General features: G+C 43.4%; 2 protein-coding genes across 3 annotated transcripts in view; both read right to left on the reverse strand.

Annotated features, from left to right (window-relative positions):
• Positions 1-25847, reverse strand: part of LOC134958831 (parapinopsin-like) — a 106373-nt gene that overhangs the window by 56309 nt on the left and 24217 nt on the right. Inside the window, exon 2 of the mRNA XM_063941545.1 lies at positions 20882-21210. Coding sequence (XP_063797615.1) covers positions 20882-21210 — 329 coding nt within the window. The remainder of the gene's footprint in view (positions 1-20881; positions 21211-25847) is intronic.
• Positions 1728-8556, reverse strand: LOC134958308 (serine-rich adhesin for platelets-like). Of its 2 annotated transcripts, none has more exons than XM_063940829.1 (6): positions 8084-8556; positions 7302-7379; positions 5386-5850; positions 5095-5283; positions 3086-4950; positions 1728-1813 (listed from the first exon to the last, which is right to left on the reverse strand). In XM_063940829.1, exons 1-5 carry the CDS (start codon positions 8535-8537, stop codon positions 3095-3097), a joined length of 3042 nt encoding a protein of 1013 aa, XP_063796899.1. In that variant the 5' UTR covers positions 8538-8556; the 3' UTR covers positions 1728-1813; positions 3086-3094. The 2 variants fall into 2 exon arrangements, with proteins under 2 accessions (XP_063796899.1, XP_063796900.1); XM_063940830.1 differs by having other exon boundaries at positions 3086-4932; positions 8084-8555.

Genomic DNA, 25847 nt, shown 5'->3' on the forward strand with positions numbered 1-25847 from the left:
CTAGTTAGGGCTGCATTAATGCTTCATGAAAATCAGCCGTGCGTCCACGAGCTGAAATGATTGTAAAAAGGAGACTGCTAAAAAGTGCCTCTGTTATAAGTCACTGTCCTCCTTATACACAATAGAATCTCATTGGTAGAGAGTGTCCCAGTACTGGACTTGCGGACAACCGTGCTGTAGTATTATGTGGCAAATGGATAGTGATGGTCAAATTCTATTTGTGGTATATCACCTGATGTAGAAGCCTCTCCGTCAAAGGCGCTGTACTGAGCCGGGTTTGCTGGGGCTCTGTGCAGTGAACGTACAGCTGGTCTCGTCACCGGTGTACCATCCAGATGAACACGGTAGTTTAATTCTGCTGAAGGATGCTGTACCAGTCTGGATATGCAACAGTGTAAAAATACTGGAGCAGCAGATTCTCCGTCCGCTGGTGGAAAAATCTGTATTAATTGCGGCTACGGTCCACTGGATGCATGCGGGTCACAGGGTGTTAAGAGAATATAGCAGTCCAAATGAGGTACTTCAAAGGAGTACCTTAACGCGTTTCTCGTCCCACAACGCTGGCCGTTTCATCAGAAGGAAATGAATTTTATTTCATTTCAAAGGTACTCCTTTGAAGGACCTCATTTGGACTGCTATATTCTCCTGACACCCTGTGAGCCGCATGCATCGAGTGGACCGTAGCCGCAATTAATACGGATTTTTACACCAGCGGACGGAGAATCTGCTGCTCCAGTATTTTTACACTGTTGCATATCCAGACTGGTACAGCATCCTTCAGCAGAATTAAACTACCGTGTTCATCTGGATGGTACACCGGTGACGAGACCAGCTGTACGTTCACTGCACAGAGCCCCAGCAAACCCGGCTCAGTACAGCGCCTTTGACGGAGAGGCTTCTACATCAGGTGATATACCACAAATAGAATTTGACCATCACTATCCATTTGCCACAGAATACTACAGCACGGTTGTCCGCAAGTCCAGTACTGGGACACTCTCTACCAATGAGATTCTATTGTGTATAAGGAGGACAGTGACTTATAACAGAGGCACTTTTTAGCAGTCTCCTTTTTACAATCATTTCAGCTCGTGGACGCACGGCTGATTTTCATGAAGCATTAATGCAGCCCTAACTAGGGTTTATTAAAGGTTTTTTATTCATATTTGTTCAGGAGATATGGCAGTCTCGTTTACATTTATATAATATCAATTGTTTTTTCTGAGGCTAGTTCATGTACTGCATTTTTATGTGGATGACATATTAATATTTTAAATAAAACAATATATTGGATTCATTCTGCGCTCCCACTCTTTCTTTTTTCACACTCACTTTGATCCATTGTTGGGGCAGCCCGCCCACAACTGGTGAGCAGCCGCCTGAATCCAACTACATATAGTGTGTGTATTTTAGAGCGCAAATCTTTTGTATATATTTTTTGAATATATAAATGCATTGTTAAGCAAATGCAAATTATTAACAATACAAAACTTGCAATAATTTTTTTGGGATATTATTAGAATATAAATTATATATATATGCATGAACAATCACTGTAATATGGAATATGTGTCTGTACATATATTTTCTCTATTTTTATCTTGAACATATTAGTATGTGAACCCCACCAACATGAACAAACCAAAACAAAACAAAATAAATTTAGAACATTTTCAGGAATGCACGACTTGAAGTATCTCAGAAAGTATATTCCTATTATCGATTTGTCTTTTCAAACAGGACACATGGATGACTCTGTATCCCTCTGTCTTCAGTTCCTTCACCCTGGCTCGCAAGACCGTTTGTGACATATCTAAAAATGAAGTAAAACAGGTAAGTTCTTGAAAGTTAATTTCCATACTTTTGTCCACCTTATCTTTAACTGTAGTCTTCATTTTAAAAGAAATGCAAGGTTTAAAGGTAACAACCCTAATTATAATAAAATATTACAATATATATTTCTCATTGTGACTCTAGATCAGTAGTGCACCGAAGATTTTTCCATCATTTGTATTAGCAATGGTTAAGTTAAAGATATACAAGCACTATAGTAATGGGTTCCATCATAAATTATGTTTCACGGCACAGACAAAATTATCATGTCCAAACAACCCCAAAATATTGCAAAAATCACCATTCAATGGAAGCACTACTGACTAATAAAATACATTCTGAAAGAATGCATTTCTTGGACAAAGCAATGCCGTATGTCTGAGTTTAATTTATTAGTCTGCGGTGCCGATGTTTGATGTATGTATATATATATATATATATATATATATATATATATAGTGTCAGTTTGTACTGTGCTCCAAACAATAAATACAATATGCTGCAGTGACCTCCTCGTCAGCTTGGCATAAGATGACTATGTAGATGAAAGGTAATCGGCTGCACTCACACTGCCGTATTCAATGATGCAAAAAGTGTCCCTTTATTGCCTACATGTTTTGTTAAAAATCCCCTTCTTCAGGGACAGATTTCTGTCCAAATAACTTGAAAATATCTACATATATTTAAAAGTTTATTATATCCTGTTTAACACTCTTCTTCCTTATGTCTTTACTCTTTTTTTATTTGTTTTCCTTTTATATTTCAGGCAACTTTGTCTACATGTGTGTTTCCAGAGCTCTGGTCCTCTACATAAAACAAAGATATTTGTATGCTACATGCCAGCATTTTGCTTATACTCCACTCTTGTGATGTCTAAACTTGTAGCCTATAACACTCTGCTAAGACTGTATCCAAAGTAAATCAAATGATGTTTTTTTTTTGAAAAATTTACAAACCATACACAAAATTACAATAGAAAATCAATGTAGGATTAACTTAGTTTCCTATTGAGTTTGGTGATTCAAACTCACAATTTGAATAAGAAGCCTATGGCTAAAACTAATTAAAAATAATAAATGTTAGTGTTATATGTAGGATTTTTTAAGTGCAGGATGATGATCGTTGAGTAGGGCACATTTGTTATCTTGAGGAAACACATTTTTTATGTTACGTTTTTCAAAAAAAGCATAGCACATATGTCTCACCATATTTAGTTATCTGATAATGCAATCTATATACATTTATTAATTACCTTTAATATTTAAGCTTCATCCTCATCGTTAGCTTCCTGTCTCTTCCAATGTTGAATTTGAATATTTGCACGCTCTAATCTGACTCGAAGATCCATATTCTCATCATAGCTTGAGCTAGGTCGATAAGCCAATTGCAATCTTGAATGCACTTCTGATGCTACAGCTATGCTTCTCAAATTTGTGTTTTCAGGGCTGTATTCAGAGGGTACAGGTGCAGCGGTGGATTTATACTTTCCTGTTGCAGCGGTGGATTCTGAGGGTCCTGAGTCAGCGGTGGATTCTGAGGCAATTTGTCCAGTAGTGGATTCTGAGTGTCCTGGTTTTGGCTTCAATAAATAGGGCCCTGGTGCAGTGGTGGATACATTGAGGCCTCTATAAGCAGTGGATACATAGTCTCCATGTAAGTTGTTGTATACATAGGGTCCTGATAAAGTGGAGGATACATAGGGTCCTGTAAAAGTAGTGGATACATAGGGTCTTGATGCAGGGATGGATACATAGGGTTCTGCTAAAATTGAGGATACATAGTGTCCTGTTACAGTCGTGGATACAGAGGGTTCTGTTGCAGTGGTGGATACATAGGGTCCTGCTGAAGTGGAGGATACATAGGGTCCTGTAAAAGTAGTGGATACATAGGGTCTTGATGCAGGGATGGATACATAGGGTTCTGCTAAAATTGAGGATACATAGTGTCCTGTTATAGTCGTGGATACAGAGGGTTCTGTTGCAGTGGTGGATACATAGGGTCCTGCTGAAGTGGAGGATACATAGGGTCCTGTAAAAGTAGTGGATACATAGGGTCTTGATGCAGGGATGGATACATAGGGTTCTGCTAAAGTTGAGGATACATAGTGTCCTGTTACAGTCGTGCATACATAGGGTTCTGTTGCAGTGGTGGATACATAGGGTCTTGGTGCAGGGATGGATGCATAGGGTCCTGCAAAAGTGGAGGATACACAGGGTCCTGTTTCACGTATGGATACATAGGGTCCTGATAATGTCGAGGATACATAGGGTCCTGTTAAAGTAGTGGATACATAGGGTCTTGGTGCAGGGATGGATACATAGGGTTCTGATAATGTCGAGGATACATAGGGTCCTGTTAAAGTAGTGGATAGATAGGGTCCTGCTGCAGTGGTGGATACATAGGGTCCTGGTAAAGTGTAGGATGCATATGGTCCTGTTAAAGTGGTGGAAACATTGGTACTTGCTGCAGCAGTGGATACAGAGTATACTGGTAAAGTGGTGGATACATAGGTTACTGTTGCAGTGGTGGATACATAGGGTCCTGGTAAAGTGGTGGATACATCTGTTCCTGCTGCAGGGGTGGATACAGATTCTCCTGGTAAAGTGGTGTATAGATAGGTTCCAGGTGCAGCGCTCGTTGCATACTCTCTGTGTGTAGAGCTTGTTACATAGTCTCCACGTGTACAGCTGGATACAAAGGTTCCTGCTGTAGCATTGGATATACAAGAAGGATTATCTGATCTGGACATTCTTTGTCTTTCTTCTGTCAACAGTTGCATGAAAGTGGAAATCATGCGTGTGATGGTAATAGTCTCATACTGCCATGCTAGCATTTGATTTATACTGTGCTGCATCTGTTGGTAGTTGATTGCTGCCACATTCTGTGATGAAACAAGATGATCGTAAAAATTTGCAAGAGTGACAAGTGCTTGATTCTGTTGTCTTTGTGTTGTGTTGAGAATCTGTATATTATTATTCAGCTGATTTATTTGATGTTCAATTTTTTTCATTTCTTCATTTCTATTCCTCTCAATTAGCTGCATGGTTTCCTTTAAAGAATCCTGTTGGCTAATGGTTTGTGATCTGCTAACGTCACATTCTGTGTGTATAAAAAGTTCTAGGTACAGTTAATACATCAATTTACAGACAATTTATTAAGTATAGTTAGAAGAACCAAAAAATCAAGTTATAAAAAAACCAGTATCTATTAATGATAGTGGATCTCATTAAAATCTATGTTTTATACATTAAAAAAATTTACCTTGATTTGTAGAGTCCAGGAATTGGTCTTGAAGACCATGGTCAATTACACTAGAATGTGCAGTCTCTGCATTCAATTCCACCTGGTTGGTATCTTCTGTATCAATATTACTTTTCTGGCTGTGCAATACAGGCTCCTCATTAATGTTATCCTGTGTCTGTGTGGCAGTCACCATGTTGCTTTCTATGGCTTAAAACATAATAGATAAATACCATTAATCTTAAACATAGTTTTTAACCATATTGAATATCAATGATAGTACATTTTAATTATATTGATCAAAATAAATACCTTTATCTAACATTAAAGGGTTTAGCATGGTTGAATTTTCTTCCTCCATGAAAGGATCATCCATTGTTGATTGTTCTTGCCTCATGGATGTTTCATTTACCGTGGAAGTCTCTACCGTAGTGGAACTTTGAACCACAGAAGAATATTCTTGCATCATTGATGTTTGGTCCGCCGTGGAATGATCATCCACTCTTGCCGAATGTTTCAGCATTGATGGTTCGGCCACAAAGGAAGTATCATCCACTGTCGAAGTATGTTGCAGCATTGATGGTTGGTCCAACATGGTAGCATGGTCCGCTGTTGCATCATGATGCAGCATTGATGGTTCGTCCACCATGGAAGGATTGTCCAATGTTAAAATATGTGGCATCACTGATGGTTCATCCGCAGTTGGAGGAAAATTGTCTGTCATAACTGTTTTTGTTTCAGAAAAAGAAACTTTCCTTGAAATTGTTGTAAAGGAACCTGAAATAAATAATAGGTATATTTAACATTGCATACATATAAATACATAATATTTGATAGACATTACAATATTTCTAGCATTATAAAACTGTGTAAAGCATACCTCAAAAATGTATTTACTTATATTTTTTTACTAATATTTTTTAATACATATAATATTTTATTATATTTATTATTATTATTTTATTACAACAGAAAAAAAGCCTTTTTGGCTCAATAATATAGCTTCTAATCCAATTTTTGATTTATTTCTACAACATAGGGTAAAACATTATAGCTAGCACAATATTATTTTACAGTAGGAGGGCATGTTTATAAAATTAGAATAAGATGCTAGATAGCATGTGTGTATGTTTTTAGGTTCAACGCTAACTCAGGAAAGTAGGTAGCAATTTACAACACACTGTGGAAATATTTGACTAAAAATCTGTAAAAAAAAAAGGTGAGTCTAATACAAAGCTCTAACACTTATCTGTGTGGCCGGTAAGGGGGTGACAGTTAAAAATCATTACTGGTCGGCCTTGCGTGGATGAATAGTGACAAGACATAAGTGTATGGAGAAGGGTTGTCGGTACTTAGTTATATAGTAAAAAATTTCAACATGGGTTTTTAATTCTGTTTTTGTTCTCACATTCCTCGTTAAGTGATGTGTTGTGTAAGGTGCCTAGCTCAGCTACCGCTGTATTATTTGCAGGTTCCCATTCCCAATTGTTGTCCAAGTTGATCCTTAAATAGGAAGAAAAATAACTAATTAAATTAAGAAGGTTGGACTCAGGTCTACTTATTTCTCATGTCAATCTAATGACCATGTCTACATAATAAATGTTGACTTTTAGTAGCCCAATCAATGTTTATCTACCTAATGACCTCCTACATGAAAAAATTAAGTTCGGATATCTTACATATATAACATAGTGAGGGTTGCCTGTAGTCCACACATTTACAGCATTTAGAAGAGTAGCATCAGCAGCAGGATTGGGCTGACAAAGAATGGCATAATTCTCCTTTGCGCCTGCAATTTTACCCATTGGCGGCAGCAGCGTTCGTAGAATGTCCTTTATAAGTGTAATTATTGATAATCAATTACAAAGTAATCAGTTAACTTTTGGTATATCTCGTTGATAAAACGAGAGACATAAGTAAGAGATTTTAATTTAATTAATTTATTTTGATTATACTAGCATTTACTTAGCAATTAACTATTTTTTTCAGCTAATAATTATATATGTATTTAAAAAAAAAAATTACATTGATTTTTAATTATGACCAAAGTATTTATTTTGGCTCAATAGAACAAAGAAATTAACAGTATATGTTTTCATATGCACTATATTTTGAAATATCTTACATAAACTATTTATTATCTAACTCACGATATAACATCATACAATATTGCAAACATTATTTACTGTTTAGTTGTAACGTTTTTACTTTTGTTTTAAATTTTTTACCAGACTGTTGCTCTTCCAAATTCTTCTGCTTTTTCTTATGTGTTTTCTTTTGATTTTTTTCTTGAGCAACCTTAAGTTCTTTAGCAAATATAAAAAATAAAATAAAAATATTACAGTTACTAAACATTTTAATATCACACACACACACACACACACACACACACACACACACACACACACACACACACACACACATTGAGTAAACCTTATCCTAAATGATGGGTTCAGGTACTAATTTGGATATACAATTTGAAAGTATTTGTACTAACTGCATATCATAATGAGATCGCATGGCGATGGTGTCCAAATTGAAGCACAGAGTGCATTTATGTTTAATATACACATTATACACAAACCCGTAAGGTCATTTTATACAATTTTTTAACATACTTTGTGCATTAAACAAAGTGTGTGTATATTTACACAATTAATTTGTTTCATATACACATTATACAAACAGCCTGAAGGTCAATTTATGTAATTTTCTTTATAATGTTGTGTATTAAAATAATTATTTTCACATTTGCCATCATAAAACAAATTTTTCACTATCTTACTCTCCCATTAAAATATATGTGTAAACATTTTTTATTTTATTGATTGATATTGGGCTATGGCATACTCCACCTATGTTTGTGTGTATATAGATATAGACACACACACATCTGGTGGATTGATATTTTTCATGGACAATACGCTAATATATCTATCTATCTATCTATCTATCTATCTATCTATCTAGATATAGTTATATACATATTTATAGTTTGTAAAATAGTTACCCTGGGAACCAGTGGGTGGCCTCTCGTCATCTTGTACCATTCTAAAGTGCTCTTCTAGTTTTTTCTCCCAAACCTTTTGGAGTTTTCTTCTACACTTTATTTTATGATTTGTCTTCCTCTTACAGTCACGTAGTCTCTTTTTGCAGCTTTCAGGAGTTCGATGTATATCTCGAGCTGTAGACACAGATTTTGCTATTTCTTCCCAAGTATTATTTTTAAATTTCTGGTGTACATTAAAAGCTTCGGGACCAAATAGCTGACATGTATGATGAATAACTTGGTCAATGAGGGTGTCTGTTTCATCATCTGTGAACTTTGGGGCCCTGTGGATGCTTCCTTCATCAGGAGATTCATATTCATCATGAGAAGCATCACTGTGACTCTTCTGACTGTGAGATGTTTCAGCTTCATCTTGAGTAAGTGAGGTTCGTTTTCTGCTACCACCCTCTGCCATTTTTTAAAACTAAGACAATCTAAATAAAGACAAAGATTTACTAAATAATTCTATATATATGTTCTATAATTTTTTTCTATTAATCATTTATTAATTAAGAATTATGTTTTCAATTTATCTGGAGCCATGCACTGATACTTAGATGCCAAATAATTCACTAGCCTTGAAACATCCATCGATGGTAGTAAACCATCTGTTTCTCCCCATCAATGTTAAAATTATTCAAACCTGATATAGACCTTGAAAAAGGGACAGCATAGTCCAGAAACGCGTTGGTTTGCCATGCTGTGCCTTATTCCATAATCAAGACGGACAATCTCTGCATGCTTTGGGTAACATTTGTGATTCTAAACTCTGGAGCCTACTGCTTTCTCAACACCTGCGGCTCACACCAAATATAAGGGTACGATCACTTTCCTGCCTTCATTGTGAATCACAACGTGTTTGAGATTTTTTTTTTTCATATTTTTTTTCTTTTATGAAATATTTTACATTATACATTATACATATCAGCGGATTGGTTGCCATGGACAACTTCTCCACTGGCTCACTTTAACACACTTTTCAATGCTTCATGAATAGATCACTATGGGAGAGACGTCATGAGATCTCTGCCATAGCAGCGACGTACAGACACTAGAGGTCAGTAATGACCTCTAGTATCTGTCACTGGAGACGGCTACAGCGGACGCCCACACAGTCCACGGCGTCTGCTGCAGACGGGGAGCGGGCAGGCGGCGGTGACTGCGGACACAGGACGCAGCGCACTGGGCGTATGCACTGCTTGAATGCACAAATAACCGCTCATGGCAATACCAAATCAATATCAGCAGCATAACTATTTCTCAAGTAACAGTGTTTTAAGTGGGATGGCCATGGGTGTGTTCAGCTGCGATGTGAAAAGTGTGAGTGGACAAATATGGTCACTAAAGGGTCTATTCATACAGAAAACGAAAACATAATTGATACTTATCACTACACATCGCATTGCTTTGATGCGATGTATAGCTGTGATAAGTAGCAATTAATGTATACTTACCCTTAAGACGATGCGCTGCGGTGTCTAGGGCTATTGCGGTGAGGTCTGCTCCAGCGGTCCTTCCCAGCGATGCGCGGGGTACAGCGGAGGGTCACTTTGCGCATGCGCAGGGTGTTTACCTCCCGTCAGCCCGCAGTAGTTGCTGTGAGGTCGGGGGGCAGAGCCAGCGCGAGGTGCAGAGCAGTGATCGGGGAAGCATTGAGCTTCCCTGATGTCTCCGCACTACAGTTCAGGTTACGGCGTCCTGAGATGGCGAACCTGGACTCCATGGAGAAGCGGAAAGCAGAGCTTTCCACACCTTCATGAATCGCACTCACCATTCAAAGGTATGGTGATGCGATTCAGGCACAGAGCGGGGGTAACGCTGGAGAAGTCAGAGACTTCTACACGTTAACCCGCTCTGTGAATTGCAGTAGGCAGAGAAAAGCCCTGTTTACCGCCAAAAAAAGGTCTTTTCAATGCTACATGAATAGACCCCTAACTGTGCTATGGGAGACCATATATGGTTTCAGTCATAGATGGCCATCCTAGCTTCCATGAAAGACCCGCTGACCAATCAAAGATCAGGGGTGGTGAGTCACGGGTGCTGTGGTCTAAACTACGATCGTTATAAAAAAAAAAAATATATATATATATATATATATATATATATTTTTAGAACATACATAAATATTGGTTTAGGCTGAGATAGTGATGTACAGAAAACATAGGTTCTCCACCATCGCTGGGAAAAGTATTCTACATCGGTCATAAACCTTGAATTAATTTGATTCATAGATGAACGATAGTCATCCCTAGTGTATTTATCTATGTGGGATAGCACAAATGTATGTTGTGACAATAATCCTTCCTCACATCCAAGACACAGTTGCCACACCCTGCAGGGCTCTGCAATGTGATAAGGGTTGGGTGACATAGCTGTGTATCTGTGCAGTGATGCTAGATGTCTTTAGCATGATGAACAGGCAGCCAAGCATGGAGTTTAATCGGCGCCATTTTGTAATTGGGAACGTACTGTCAGTCACTCTGACTGCAAAACGGCAATAAAACACAGCTATGTTATCACAAAACCAGATAAGTTTACAAAGCCAGATAAAACTGTTCCAGTAACTGTAGTACGATTGGTTGTAATGGATGCAGGGCCGAGGTGTGGTATGGTTAGCAGAGGGTATCTTTAAGATGGATGTAACACATTAATGTAGATTGCTGCATTTGACTGTCAGAAGGAGTTAATCTAAAAAAACCAAGCAGCTAGTGATAGTGAACTCGGTATTATGTAGATCTTGAGGAGGAAACATTTATAAAGAGTGTGTGTGTTTTGTATTTGTCTGAAACGACCTATATTTTCTTCTAACTGTGAAGAATAGAATTAGATGAAAGTTTGAAATTTACCTTAACAGGAAATACAATTATCTTATTGTAAAAAATCAATAGAATACAGCATACCCGGTTTAGTGGTCTCTGGCGCAGTGGGTAAATACAGATTACTTACGCTGACACTCATGAGCGCTGTTCTCAAAATGGCGCCTAAGCAAGGGTCGATCTTGGCTTTTATAATCAATGTGAAACAAACCATCCTACTGCCTAATATTCTAAGTTTCTCATTGGTTCAGCTGTGTGGTAAGATAATGCATCATCTGACATATATCATATCCAACCAATTGGATATCGGAAGCTGAATAATGGGTTTGGTTTGAGGGGGTAGGGCGTTGGACTTTTTAATTATTGGCATGAGTTATTTTTTTTTGGGGGGGGAAATATAATCCTTTTGAAAAGTTTAAGGACTAGTGTTAGCTTAACATAAAGCATCCAGCAAGGTCTCATGAATGCCAGGGTGACAAGGGCTGTCATGAATGGCTGTCAAGAGACACACACACACACACACACACACATACACACACACACACACACACACACACACACACAGACAGACACACACACTCACTCCCACACACTCACTCCCACACACTCACTCCCACACACTCACTACTTGTCCAACCCATGCTGCCAGGCAGGGATAGCTTGAAGACCTTGGGGCTGTCAGGGATGTGAGAGGGCAGCCTGGGACATGTAGTGCCATGCCTTGTGGGGGAGGACTAGGAGCGTCCCGTTTAGCGGCTAGCCATGGGCGTCTCATCAGTGAAGGCTTGCAGCTGTGCCTTGATGAGGGCGCCCTGTCATCGCGGGGTGCAGGACACACACACACACACACACACACACACACACACTCACTCCCACACACTCACTCCCACACACTCACTACTTGTCCAACCCATGCTGCCAGGCAGGGATAGCTTGAAGACCTTGGGGCTGTCAGGGATGTGAGAGGGCAGCCTGGGACATGTAGTGCCATGCCTTGTGGGGGAGGACTAGGAGCGTCCCGTTTAGCGGCTAGCCATGGGCGTCTCATCAGTGAAGGCTTGCAGCTGTGCCTTGATGAGGGCGCCCTGTCATCGCGGGGTGCAGGACACACACACACACACACACACACACACACTCACTCCCACACACTCACTCCCACACACTCACTACTTGTCCAACCCATGCTGCCAGGCAGGGATAGCTTGAAGACCTTGGGGCTGTCAGGGATGTGAGAGGGCAGCCTGGGACATGTAGTGCCATGCCTTGTGGGGGAGGACTAGGAGCGTCCCGTTTAGCGGCTAGCCATGGGCGTCTCATCAGTGAAGGCTTGCAGCTGTGCCTTGATGAGGGCGCCCTGTCATCGCGGGGTGCAGGACACACACACACACACACACACACACACACACACACACACACTCACTCCCACACACTCACTCCCACACACTCACTACTTGTCCAACCCATGCTGCCAGGCAGGGATAGCTTGAAGACCTTGGGGCTGTCAGGGATGTGAGAGGGCAGCCTGGGACATGTAGTGCCATGCCTTGTGGGGGAGGACTAGGAGCGTCCCGTTTAGCGGCTAGCCATGGGCGTCTCATCAGTGAAGGCTTGCAGCTGTGCCTTGATGAGGGCGCCCTGTCATCGCGGGGTGCAGGACACACACACACACACACACACACACACACACACACACTCACTCCCACACACTCACTCCCACACACTCACTACTTGTCCAACCCATGCTGCCAGGCAGGGATAGCTTGAAGACCTTGGGGCTGTCAGGGATGTGAGAGGGCAGCCTGGGACATGTAGTGCCATGCCTTGTGGGGGAGGACTAGGAGCGTCCCGTTTAGCGGCTAGCCATGGGCGTCTCATCAGTGAAGGCTTGCAGCTGTGCCTTGATGAGGGCGCCCTGTCATCGCGGGGTGCAGGACACACACACACACACACACACACACACTCACTCCCACACACTCACTCCCACACACTCACTACTTGTCCAACCCATGCTGCCAGGCAGGGATAGCTTGAAGACCTTGGGGCTGTCAGGGATGTGAGAGGGCAGCCTGGGACATGTAGTGCCATGCCTTGTGGGGGAGGACTAGGAGCGTCCCGTTTAGCGGCTAGCCATGGGCGTCTCATCAGTGAAGGCTTGCAGCTGTGCCTTGATGAGGGCGCCCTGTCATCGCGGGGTGCAGGACACACACACACACACACACACACACACACACACACACACACTCACTCCCACACACTCACTCCCACACACTCACTACTTGTCCAACCCATGCTGCCAGGCAGGGATAGCTTGAAGACCTTGGGGCTGTCAGGGATGTGAGAGGGCAGCCTGGGACATGTAGTGCCATGCCTTGTGGGGGAGGACTAGGAGCGTCCCGTTTAGCGGCTAGCCATGGGCGTCTCATCAGTGAAGGCTTGCAGCTGTGCCTTGATGAGGGCGCCCTGTCATCGCGGGGTGCAGGACACACACACACACACACACACACACACTCACTCCCACACACTCACTCCCACACACTCACTACTTGTCCAACCCATGCTGCCAGGCAGGGATAGCTTGAAGACCTTGGGGCTGTCAGGGATGTGAGAGGGCAGCCTGGGACATGTAGTGCCATGCCTTGTGGGGGAGGACTAGGAGCGTCCCGTTTAGCGGCTAGCCATGGGCGTCTCATCAGTGAAGGCTTGCAGCTGTGCCTTGATGAGGGCGCCCTGTCATCGCGGGGTGCAGGACACACACACACACACACACACACACACACACACACACACACACTCACTCCCACACACTCACTCCCACACACTCACTACTTGTCCAACCCATGCTGCCAGGCAGGGATAGCTTGAAGACCTTGGGGCTGTCAGGGATGTGAGAGGGCAGCCTGGGACATGTAGTGCCATGCCTTGTGGGGGAGGACTAGGAGCGTCCCGTTTAGCGGCTAGCCATGGGCGTCTCATCAGTGAAGGCTTGCAGCTGTGCCTTGATGAGGGCGCCCTGTCATCGCGGGGTGCAGGACACACACACACACACACACACACACACACTCACTCCCACACACTCACTCCCACACACTCACTACTTGTCCAACCCATGCTGCCAGGCAGGGATAGCTTGAAGACCTTGGGGCTGTCAGGGATGTGAGAGGGCAGCCTGGGACATGTAGTGCCATGCCTTGTGGGGGAGGACTAGGAGCGTCCCGTTTAGCGGCTAGCCATGGGCGTCTCATCAGTGAAGGCTTGCAGCTGTGCCTTGATGAGGGCGCCCTGTCATCGCGGGGTGCAGGACACACACACACACACACACACACACACACACTCACTCCCACACACTCACTCCCACACACTCACTACTTGTCCAACCCATGCTGCCAGGCAGGGATAGCTTGAAGACCTTGGGGCTGTCAGGGATGTGAGAGGGCAGCCTGGGACATGTAGTGCCATGCCTTGTGGGGGAGGACTAGGAGCGTCCCGTTTAGCGGCTAGCCATGGGCGTCTCATCAGTGAAGGCTTGCAGCTGTGCCTTGATGAGGGCGCCCTGTCATCGCGGGGTGCAGGACACACACACACACACACACACACACACACACTCACTCCCACACACTCACTCCCACACACTCACTACTTGTCCAACCCATGCTGCCAGGCAGGGATAGCTTGAAGACCTTGGGGCTGTCAGGGATGTGAGAGGGCAGCCTGGGACATGTAGTGCCATGCCTTGTGGGGGAGGACTAGGAGCGTCCCGTTTAGCGGCTAGCCATGGGCGTCTCATCAGTGAAGGCTTGCAGCTGTGCCTTGATGAGGGCGCCCTGTCATCGCGGGGTGCAGGACACACACACACACACACACACACACACACACTCACTCCCACACACTCACTCTCACACACTCACTACTTGTCCAACCCATGCTGCCAGGCAGGGATAGCTTGAAGACCTTGGGGCTGTCAGGGATGTGAGAGGGCAGCCTGGGACATGTAGTGCCATGCCTTGTGGGGGAGGACTAGGAGCGTCCCGTTTAGCGGCTAGCCATGGGCGTCTCATCAGTGAAGGCTTGCAGCTGTGCCTTGATGAGGGCGCCCTGTCATCGCGGGGTGCAGGACACACACACACACACACACACACACACACACACACACACTCACTCCCACACACTCACTCCCACACACTCACTACTTGTCCAACCCATGCTGCCAGGCAGGGATAGCTTGAAGACCTTGGGGCTGTCAGGGATGTGAGAGGGCAGCCTGGGACATGTAGTGCCATGCCTTGTGGGGGAGGACTAGGAGCGTCCCGTTTAGCGGCTAGCCATGGGCGTCTCATCAGTGAAGGCTTGCAGCTGTGCCTTGATGAGGGCGCCCTGTCATCGCGGGGTGCAGGACACACACACACACACACACACACACACACACACACACACACACACACACACACACACACTCAATAGCTTTGTTAATGTCGATACGTTAAATTTCTAACATTTACCTGTCGACCTATTAACTGTCTAGCTTAATTTAAGTCGATGTTCTAAGAGTCGACCTTTTATTTGTCGATCTAATATCTGTCTACCTTTGTTAATTTCGATATGTTAAATTTCTAACATTTACCTGTCGACCTATTAACTGTCTAGCTTAATTTAAGTCGATGTTCTAAGAGTCGACCTTTTATTTGTCGATCTAATATCTGTCTACCTTTGTTAATTTCGATATGTTAAATTTCTAACATTTACCTGTCGACCTATTAACTGTCTAGCTTAATTTAAGTCGATGTTCTAAGAGTCGACCTTTTATTTGTCGATCTAATATCTGTCTAGCTTTGTTAATTTCGATATGTTAAATTTCTAACATTTACCTGTCGACCTATTAACTGTCTAGCTTAATTTAGGTCGATGTTCTAAGAGTCGACCTTTTATTTGTCGATCTAATATCTGTCTAGCTTTGTTAATTTCGATATGTTAAATTTCTAACATTTACCTGTCGACCTATTAACTGTCTAGCTTAATTTAAGTCGATGCTATAATCGTTCGATCTTTTAGTTGTCATACTATTTATATTGTCGGACTTCTCAATGTCGATATATGTTCCGTCTAGGATGCGTATGCCGAACACAATGGTATGTCTAACTTTATGAATCGATTAGTTACACGTCGTACTAATGTGTTTGTCGACTAAAATGACATCGACTTTAAACCCAAGTCTACCTTGTACATGTCGACCTAAACAGTCTGTCTATCTAGCGCTGCCGATCAAAGTGCTGTCTGCAAACACTACATCGATACCGCGTCCCAGACCCATTTCAATAATGACAATATCACACTGATAGGTACTTATTTAAGCGAGGAAGTAGTCTGTGACCGATTAAAACATTTAAAGATTAATAAATCACCAGGGCCCGATGGTATTCATCCAAGGGTTCTAATGGAGCTTCACTCTGAACTGGCAAAACCGCTATCTTTGATCTTTGAGGATTCAGTTATATCAGGTATGGTTCCCAAAGACTGGCGTATAGCGGAAGTAGTGCCTATATTCAAAAAGGGAAGTAAAGCTGAACCAGGTAATTATAGACCAGTTAGTCTTACATCTATAGTGGGGAAAGTATTGGAAGGTATTCTAAGAGATAGTATTCAGAAGTTCCTTGAAACCAATAAGGTCATTAAAAGGAATCAACATGGGTTTATGAAGGACAGATCCTGTCAAACCAACTTACTTGGCTTTTATGAAACAGTAAGCGCAAACCTAGATCAGGGTAAAGACGTGGATGTAATCTTTTTAGACTTTGCCAAAGCGTTCGATACTGTACCACACATGAGACTTATATACAAGCTACAAGAATCAGGGCTAGGAAGCACAATATGCACTTGGGTCAAAAACTGGTTAGATAATAGGAAGCAGCGCGTTGTGGTTAATGGATCTTTTTCAACTTGGACTGAAGTGCTAAGTGGTGTGCCGCAAGGCTCAGTATTAGGACCGCTATTGTTCAATATTTTCATTAACGACCTAACAGAAGGTCTAGAGAGCATGGTGTCAATTTTTGCAGATGATACCAAATTGTGTAAGGCTATAAATACAGAGGAGGATGCCGAGTCTCTTCAGAACGACTTAGTTAAATTAGAAGCATGGGCAGCCAAATGGAGAATGCGCTTCAACACAGACAAGTGTAAGGTAATGCACTGTGGTAACAAGAACAAAAATTATACCTACCTACTAAATGGGGTAAAATTAGGGGATTCTGTACTGGAAAAGGACTTAGGTGTCCTCATAGATAGCAAGCTAAGCAGTAGTACCCAAAGTAGGACTGCAGCAAAGAAGGCTAATAAGATATTAGCATGCATAAAACGGGGTATTGATGCTAGGGACGAGAGTATTATACTCCCGTTATATAAATTACTAGTGAGGCCACACCTTGAATACTGTGTACAGTTCTGGGCACCGTACTACAAAAAGGATATCCTGGAGCTTGAAAAGGTACAGAGGAGGGCGACCAAACTAATTAAGGGCATGGAGACGATGGAATACAAGGAAAGGCTTGAAAGACTAGGCATGTTTACATTGGAAAAGCGGAGACTAAGAGGGGATATGATCAACATCTACAAATATATAAGGGGACAATACACAGAGCTTGCGCGGGACCTGTTTTTGGTTAGATCAACACAGAGGACTCGTGGACACTCGCTCAGGTTAGAGGAAAGGAGATTCCGCACAATACGGCGTAAAGGCTTTTTCACGGTAAGGACAATACGTGTTTGGAATTCCCTGCCCGAGGGAGTTGTAATGGCGGAATCTGTCAACACCTTTAAGAATGGGTAAGATAAATTCCTATTGGATAAGGATATCCAGGGGTATGGTGCATAGTCATGCATTATAGTTACTATAAATAGGGATAAAATGCAATGGCTGACAGCAGCATCAGTCAGAAATTTTAGTCAAATCATCATGCATAGGACACCACAAATAGGTTGAACTCGATGGACAATTGTCTTTTTTCAACCTCAGATACTATGTTACTATGTTACTATGTTACTATGTTAATGCACCTCATTCCCCCATACATAATGCACCTCATTCCCCCATACATAATGCACCTCGCACCTCATTCCCCCACACATAATGCACCTCATTCCCCCATACATAATGCACCTCATTCCCCAATACATACTGCACCTCGCACCTCATTCCTCCATACATAATGCACCTCATTCCCCCAAACATAAGGCACCTCATTACCCCAAACATAAGGCACCTCATTCCCCCAAACATAAGGCACCTCGCACCTCATGCCCCCATACATAATGCACCTCATTCCCCCATATATAATGCACTTCATTTCCCCATACATAATGCACCTCGCACCTCATTCCCCCATACTTAATCATACACCTCACACTCCACCGCGATCGGACCTTCTCTTACCGCCGATGACGACAGTGGCCCTTACAGGTGCGCGGACCTCCTCTTCTGGTCAGCCTCATTGGTTCGTCCGGCTATCCTGACAGCGGCCGCTGGCCGCAGCGCTCACGTCGCAGGCACACAGGTGACGGGAAGGGGGGGATGGCCGGCTCTTAGATAGATAGCACATTGCAGCAAGTAAGCAGGTGACGGGGAGGGGATGGCCGGCTACCTAGAAAGACATCGCAGGCACACAGGTGACGGGCAGGGGGGGGGGGGGGATGGCCGGCTCTTAGATAGCGGCCGCTGGACGCACATTGTAGTAAGTAAGCATGTGACGGGGAAGGGGGGGTGGCCGGCTCTCCTGACAGCGGCCGCTGGCCGCAGCGCAGCAGTTCTCGGGTAACTCATTCAACAGTTAGCAGATGACGTGGAGGGGGGCAGTGCTGCTTATGACAGACAGCACCACAGCCCAATCAGACCACCGGGATATTCCCCAGTTTGACCAATAGCCAATCCGGGCTGGTCTTGGGGACTGACAGGGGCGTGCATTCATCGGGGCTGAATGCACGCCCCTGTCATTGAGGCACCAGTATAGGTGCCGCTTCACCATTAATTTTCAATGGGCTATCACAGCCCATTGCTGCGCCCTGCCCCCTGCCCGCCCCCCGCTGCCCGTTCTTTTAGTGTTAGCAGCGGGAGGCACATCTCCTGCTGCCTCCTACCCTCACATGCAGCCACATACACAGGGGGGAAATGATTACAATAACAAAAGAAGATATTTTATCACAGAATCTGTGCTATAAGTATCTTCTTTTTATTATTTTAATCATTATGACAGAGGAGGCACTGCCTCCCCTGTCTCCCCTGACTGCACGTCCCTGCTATGGCGATCACTGGGATGCTCAATACATTGTAATGTGTCTAGGACTAACGGTTTGCTAACTTCACTAACATTTATTTTGGGCCAGCCTACTAGGGACCACTTGAAGGACATTTTTCCATGTTCACTTTAAATTCCAAATCCACCCCTGGAAGAAGGGAATAATTTCACATTGCTAATCAAGCTGAAAGGGGATGGAAAACCCACTGTTAGCTGTACACCACTTCCCTTTCATCAGCAAGTTAAATGGAAAGAACTGGTGGAGGGCACCTTATATCCTACGTATGGAGTGGGACATTTGACTGAAGTTTCCCTTTAACTACAGTACATTCCTTACACTGTACATATTTCCATCAAACGTAATGACACGTGAAATAGCATAGTAAAAAGAAACAATAAAAAATAACCACATCAGTAGGTCTGCAACATATTCTAAAATATATTGAATATAAATAAAACAAAATGCAGAATTAAGAAATAAACACTAATGCACTTATTAAATTAATTACTTTCCACGCCATAGAACATTTTGCATATTTTCAGTAGCAGCAAATACTAATGGTCCCAGAGTAATTACCTCCTCTCATTTACATAGACTTTTCTCTAATAAAGCTGGATGATTGGATTAGATTAAAAGAATTTTGGAGTTGGTTCACAGTCATGTTTAACCTCGGGGAATGTTTAAACAGAAACTGTTTTAACAACTGTAGCCCTGATAGTTTACCCTTGGCAACTGCTAAATGCTTCTAAAACACAGACTTGTAGGATGCAAGCAACCATTCATTTACATTTCTTAAAGACACATGGATTAATGTGCATTTTGTATGAAATAGTTCCTGAGGTTTATATTTATTGTAGTGTAAAATGCACAAATGGCACAAATGCAAGTTATGTGTAATTCATACAGCATCATCCCTATGTGTTATGCAAGAGTACTTAGGGGGTTCCCGGAAGGGGATCACACTTTGATTTAAGTGGCGGGTGTTGCGGAGGCCGAGTTACGGCATTGCGGGAAAAACGGGGGCGGGTCGGTGGCTTTTTTTGGGGCGACTGCATGATGTAACACGCAGCCACTCTGATGGAAAAAATGGCGGCGGACCGCCTGCACACGCAGCCTGGCTGCGGCAGGTCTACAATTGCTGTGACCACAATTTGATTGCCATTGCATCGCAATCGGTTTGCAATCGCAGCCGCAGGTGGAGTAAGCATGCTGGGCGGTCTTGCCCAGCTATGGGCGGCCCCCAGCATGCTAGAGAATGGATTGCAGATTCTGCTTTGCAAATGCAATCCTTACTGAATTAGGCCCAAAGTTTGTAGTCTGTATGGCAACATTCTGGGTGGTATTCAATTATTTCCGCTCAATTCCACACCCGTTCTGTTTCTGCTGACGGGTGTGGTATCATCATTTCAGCTCGCTACCCCTGGGGTAGCGAGGCGCCCAACCCTTTACGCAGCTAAACCTGATTACTATGGGCGCGATATGCGTGATATCGGGGATCACTTTAGAAGGGAGATTGGGTGTGATGTTGGGATCCTGGCGTCGCTAGAAGTGCCTGTATAGAGGTGGTATCTCTGGCAGGGTGGAGACTAATGTCCCCATTCACGCCTAATGGGGGACACTTAACAGACTAATTTAAAATTCAGCAATTAAAGTGTATGATTACCTGTCGTAGAGTCCACATAAGATATCCATAGGAGACCACGATGATGAGAAACGGGACGGCAAAGCAGAAGGAGAAGTAGCTGATGATGTAGGACATATTAACAGGGTCAGTACTGTACCAGTCAGGGGCACAGGATGTCTCAACACCTTCCAACTGATAGCTGCCCCAACCAAAGAGGGGTGGTGTGTTCCAAATGAGGGACCAGATCCAGGATACAGCAATACCAGCCAAAGCCTGCCTTGGGGTGAACGTTAAGGTCCCCATGGGTTTACATACTACAAACACACGGTCCACAGCTATAACTGCGATTGTGCAAAGTGCTGCAATTCCTGCAACAGAACATAATTGTTATTGTTTCATTATACGGAGACAAAGCATGTGTGCGGTCTGCCCCACTGGAGCTTACAGCTTAAATGAATTCACATGAATATCTGTTAACCAAATATTCATGACTCAAGATATAATTAGATCAATTTTAGCACCTCTGTCAAATCAAGTTAAAATAAAAATATATATTTTTTTCAAAATATTTTTTATTGAAGCATTGTAGAATATACAATCAAGAACGTCTCTCAAAAAGTAAGTTGTGTACAAGAAAGTGACATACAGTAAGGTATGTATGTATATATATATATATATATATGTGTGTGTGATATGCATAAATCACAATTCATTCAAATACATGGAAATATACAGTTGGTTAGTATAAGGAACCATTAAAATAGCGCACATAAGAAAATAGCATGACAAGTTACATGGATACAGGGGCACAACTCCCAGAGGCAATGGAGACGCCTGCCTCCGGGCTTCAAACTTTAAAGGGGCATCTGCATGTCCAAATAGGCAATTTAACTAAGTCAGGGGAACCCTGTTTTTATTTGATACAAGATGGGTGAGATTTGGGCATTAGGCAGCCCCTCCCCCTCGGGATACGGTCATTGGGTTGACCACACATAGGTCGACAGACCACGTGGACTACGATTGGAAATAGTAACCTGTGCCGAGTGCAGCAAGGCACCTTGCCTGCGAGCCATGCGAGGGGACGCGGTGCACTAATTGGGGATCCCCATCACTTTATGAAGAAAATGACACCAAAAAAAGTAAAAAAATTCATGTCGACCTTTTTCAATGTCAACCTTGTTCATGTCGACTTAATAACCATGTCGACCTAATGCATGTCGACCAATAGTGGTCGACCTAATGACTGTCAACCTAAGTGTGGTCGACCTAATGACCCATACCCTCCCCCTCTATCCCACCCTCATCTGTGGAAAATGTGTTTGTTTTGTTCATGTACTGTTTTAACCACTTGCCTGGCATGGTGGCATCAGATGCAACCATGCCTGCAAGTGCTTTATCTGACCAGTCAGATACACAGTGTTAGCAGTGGCAGGGAAGGGAAACTTCCCTCCGCTGCTACTGTCAGAGGGACCGGAAGGTCCCTCTGCCTCCCTGCACTCTCCCCTACTGTTTGACGTGCTGCCGATCACTGCTGATCGGTCAGCACAGCAGCCCCCCCCCCCCCCCCCTCCAGCGGCTGCAGACAATAGCAGCCGCTGGGGAGTGTAAATTAACCCCCCCCCCCCCCCCCCCCCCAAGCCCCACTGTGTACCTGGAGGCTATCCTGGCTTTCAAAATGATATAAATATATTTTCTTTTAACTAAAATCATTTTGGATAGGGTTAAATTCATGTTCTTCACCTAATTCACTCATAAAACTTCGGAGTGGTTTTTGGGGGAAAAAATTGTCAGTTAAGTGGTTAATCATTGTCTGGGGTACATAATTTGAAAGAATGCTCTTACATGTGTGTGACCCAGCATGGTAATAATTATAATACCGTATATACTGTAGGGCACAATTTGCTCTCCCCCATCTATGGAAGAGCTTCACTTTTATGTAGTGCAGAGTGACATTGAAGAGCTAATTTATCAATGAGTTTTACCATCGGCAACATATTTAAAAAATCTTGTGTATAATATCCTCCATCCAATCAGCTCCCAACTGTCATTTTGCAAACATATGACAGTTAGGAGCTGATGGCCGGAGCACCATTTATCATAGCAAGGGTTTTAAATTTTGTTGCGGATAATAAAACTTGTTGATAAATAAATCCCCATTGTCTGGTGTTCACCAGAAAATGGGGGAGATGTATGAAACCTTGGAGAGAAATAAAGGGCCTAATTCAGAGTTGATTGCAGCAGCAAATTTGTTAGCAGTTGGGCAACACCATGGTGGTCATTCCGAGTTGTTCGCTCGTTGACGATTTTCGCTATGCTGCGATTTGTTGCTAAATGCGCATGCGCATGGTACGCAGCGCGCATGCGCTTAGTTATTTAACTAAAAACTTAGCAGTTTTGCTGTTGTCTTTGCGGCGCTTTTCAGTCACACTGCTGATCGGTGAGTGATTGACAGGAAAGGGGCATTTCTGGGTGGTAACTGAGCGTTTTCCGGGAGTGTGCTAAAAAACGCAGGCGTGTCAGGGAAAAACGCGGGAGTGTCTGGAGAAACGGGGGAATGGCTGGCCAAACGCAGGGCATGTTTGTGACGTCAAACCAGCAACTAAACGGACCGAGCTGATCGCAATCTAGGAGTAGGTCTGGAGCTACTCAGAAACTGCAAGAAAATATTTAGTAGCAATTCTGCTACTCTTTCGTTCTCTATTCTGCTAATCTAAGATCCACTCCCAGAGGGCGGCGGCCTAGCGTTTGCAATGCTGCTAAAAGCAGCTAGCAAGCGAACAACTCGGAATGAGGGCCCATGTGCACTGCAGGGGGGGGGGGGTGTGTTCAATCTGAAATCTAAATTGCAGTGTAAAAATAAAGCAGCCAGTATTTACCCTGGCCCTCATTCCGAGTTGTTCGCTCGCTAGCTGCTTTTAGCAGCTTTGCACACGCTAAGCCGCCGCCTACTGGGAGTGAATCTTAGCTTTGCAGAATTGCGAACGAAAGATTCGCATAATTGCGAATAGAAATTTCTTTGCAGTTTCTGAGTAGCTCGGGACTTACTCTGCCACTGCGATCAGTTCAGTCAGTTTCCTTCCTGGTTTGACGTCACAAACACACCCAGCGTTCGCCCAGACACTCCCCCGTTTCTCCAGCCACTCCCGCGTTTTTCCGCACACACCCATAAAACGGCCAGTTTACGCCCAGAAACATCCACTTCCTGTCAATCACACTCCGATCACCAGAACGAAGAAATTTCTTCATTAAGCCGTGAGTAAAATACCTAACTTTTTGCAAATTTAATTGGCGCAGACACACTGCGAACATTGCGCATGCATAGTTTGCGACAAATCGCTCCGTTGCGAAAACCACTAACGAGCGAACAACTTGTAATGAGGGCCCCTGCACAGAAACAAAATAACCCACCCAAATCTAACTCTCTCTGCAAATGTTATATCTGCCACACCTGCAGTGCACATGGGGGGGGGGGGGGGTCATTCCGAGTTGATCGCTCGCTAGCAGTTTTTAGCAGCCGTGCAAACGCATTGTCGCCGCCCACTGGGGAGTGTCTTTTAGCTTTGCAGAAGTGCGAACGCTTGTGCAGAAGAGCGCCTGCAAAATCGTTTTGTGCAAAAAAGACCAGCCCTGTAGTTACTCTTCGTGTGCGTTGATTCTTGCGACGGGGGGGGGGCGTCTTTTGACGTCACACACCCGCCCAGCGAACGCCCAGCCACGCCTGCGTTTTTTCTGCCACTCCTGCGTTTTTTCCAAACACTCCCTGAAAACGGTCAGTTGCCACCCAGAAATGCCCACTTCATGTCAATCTCCTTGCGATCGGCTGTGCGTTTGGAATCGCCGCTAGAACCAGTGCAAAGCCACAAAGGACTTTGTACATGTACGTCGCGTGTGCACATTGCGGTGCATACGCATGCGCAGAAATGCCAGTTTTTAGCCTGATCGCTGCACTGCGAACAACGGCAGCTAGCGATCAACTCGGAATGACCCCCATGGTTTTGCCCAACTGCTGCTCTGAATTACCCCCAAAGTACGGATGTATCAAACAGTGAAAGCAGCAACCAATGAGCTTCTACCTATTATTTTATAGAATGTACATCGTAAATGCTACCTTTAAGCTGATTGGTTGCTATGGGCAACTTCTCCACTGGTTCACTGCTGCACTTTTTTCACTGATTGATACGCAACCTCTTTATTTGAAAAATGAAAGTTAGAAACTGTTTGGTTGGTACTTTATCTCTCTCCAAGGTTTGATACATATCCTTCAATGGCTGCTAAGGGGCCATAACAACTAGTGTAGTAAAAATTAGAAAATGAAAGTGCACACTCTAAATACTAAACACTGCTAATAAGAATAAATATAATACACTCTGCAATATAACATTGAGCAAATGTGAGGTGCTTAGCACAGTTTTGGCCAAAAACATGGATCAACCAACCGTGACTATTTTGTCTATGTGGAACTTCAAGTCTCAGTATTGTAGCACCTCTCATTACGATTAGAATTAGAGTGTGCAGTCCAAAGTCCCCCCCCAACTAGAGAGCGTGTCTCCATCGCACCCTTGCACATTTTCTCCACATACTGTATAAATGACAAGGACGTTTCCCCTTGTTCACTAGAACATATCAATGGCTGAAAATCCCTATTACAGTGCATATTATTTGCTTAGCCTTTTTTCTTGTGTAACCCACCATGCATTTGATAGCGTTAATAATTAGCCACTATATTGGGTTATAATAATCAAATGCTTTAATATATGAAAAGCTGTGTTTAGGCAAGGTTTGGACATATTTCAGACTGATATATAGAATATTGGAACTATAAGTTAGTCACGCACACCATTGTTTGAAAGGGAAGTAGCTAGCGTCCTGTTCTCTCATGAGAAACAGAAATGCATCTAAATGTAGTTCTCAGAGGAAATTGAGAACAATAGATAGGCGGATGTGAAAGGATGTTGCCAGGGCGTAGTGGAGCTAGGGATGTATGACGTTATTATGCTATACATTT

Source organism: Pseudophryne corroboree, chromosome 9 (genome assembly GCF_028390025.1).
Source record: "Pseudophryne corroboree isolate aPseCor3 chromosome 9, aPseCor3.hap2, whole genome shotgun sequence".
Classification (NCBI taxonomy): domain Eukaryota; kingdom Metazoa; phylum Chordata; class Amphibia; order Anura; family Myobatrachidae; genus Pseudophryne; species Pseudophryne corroboree.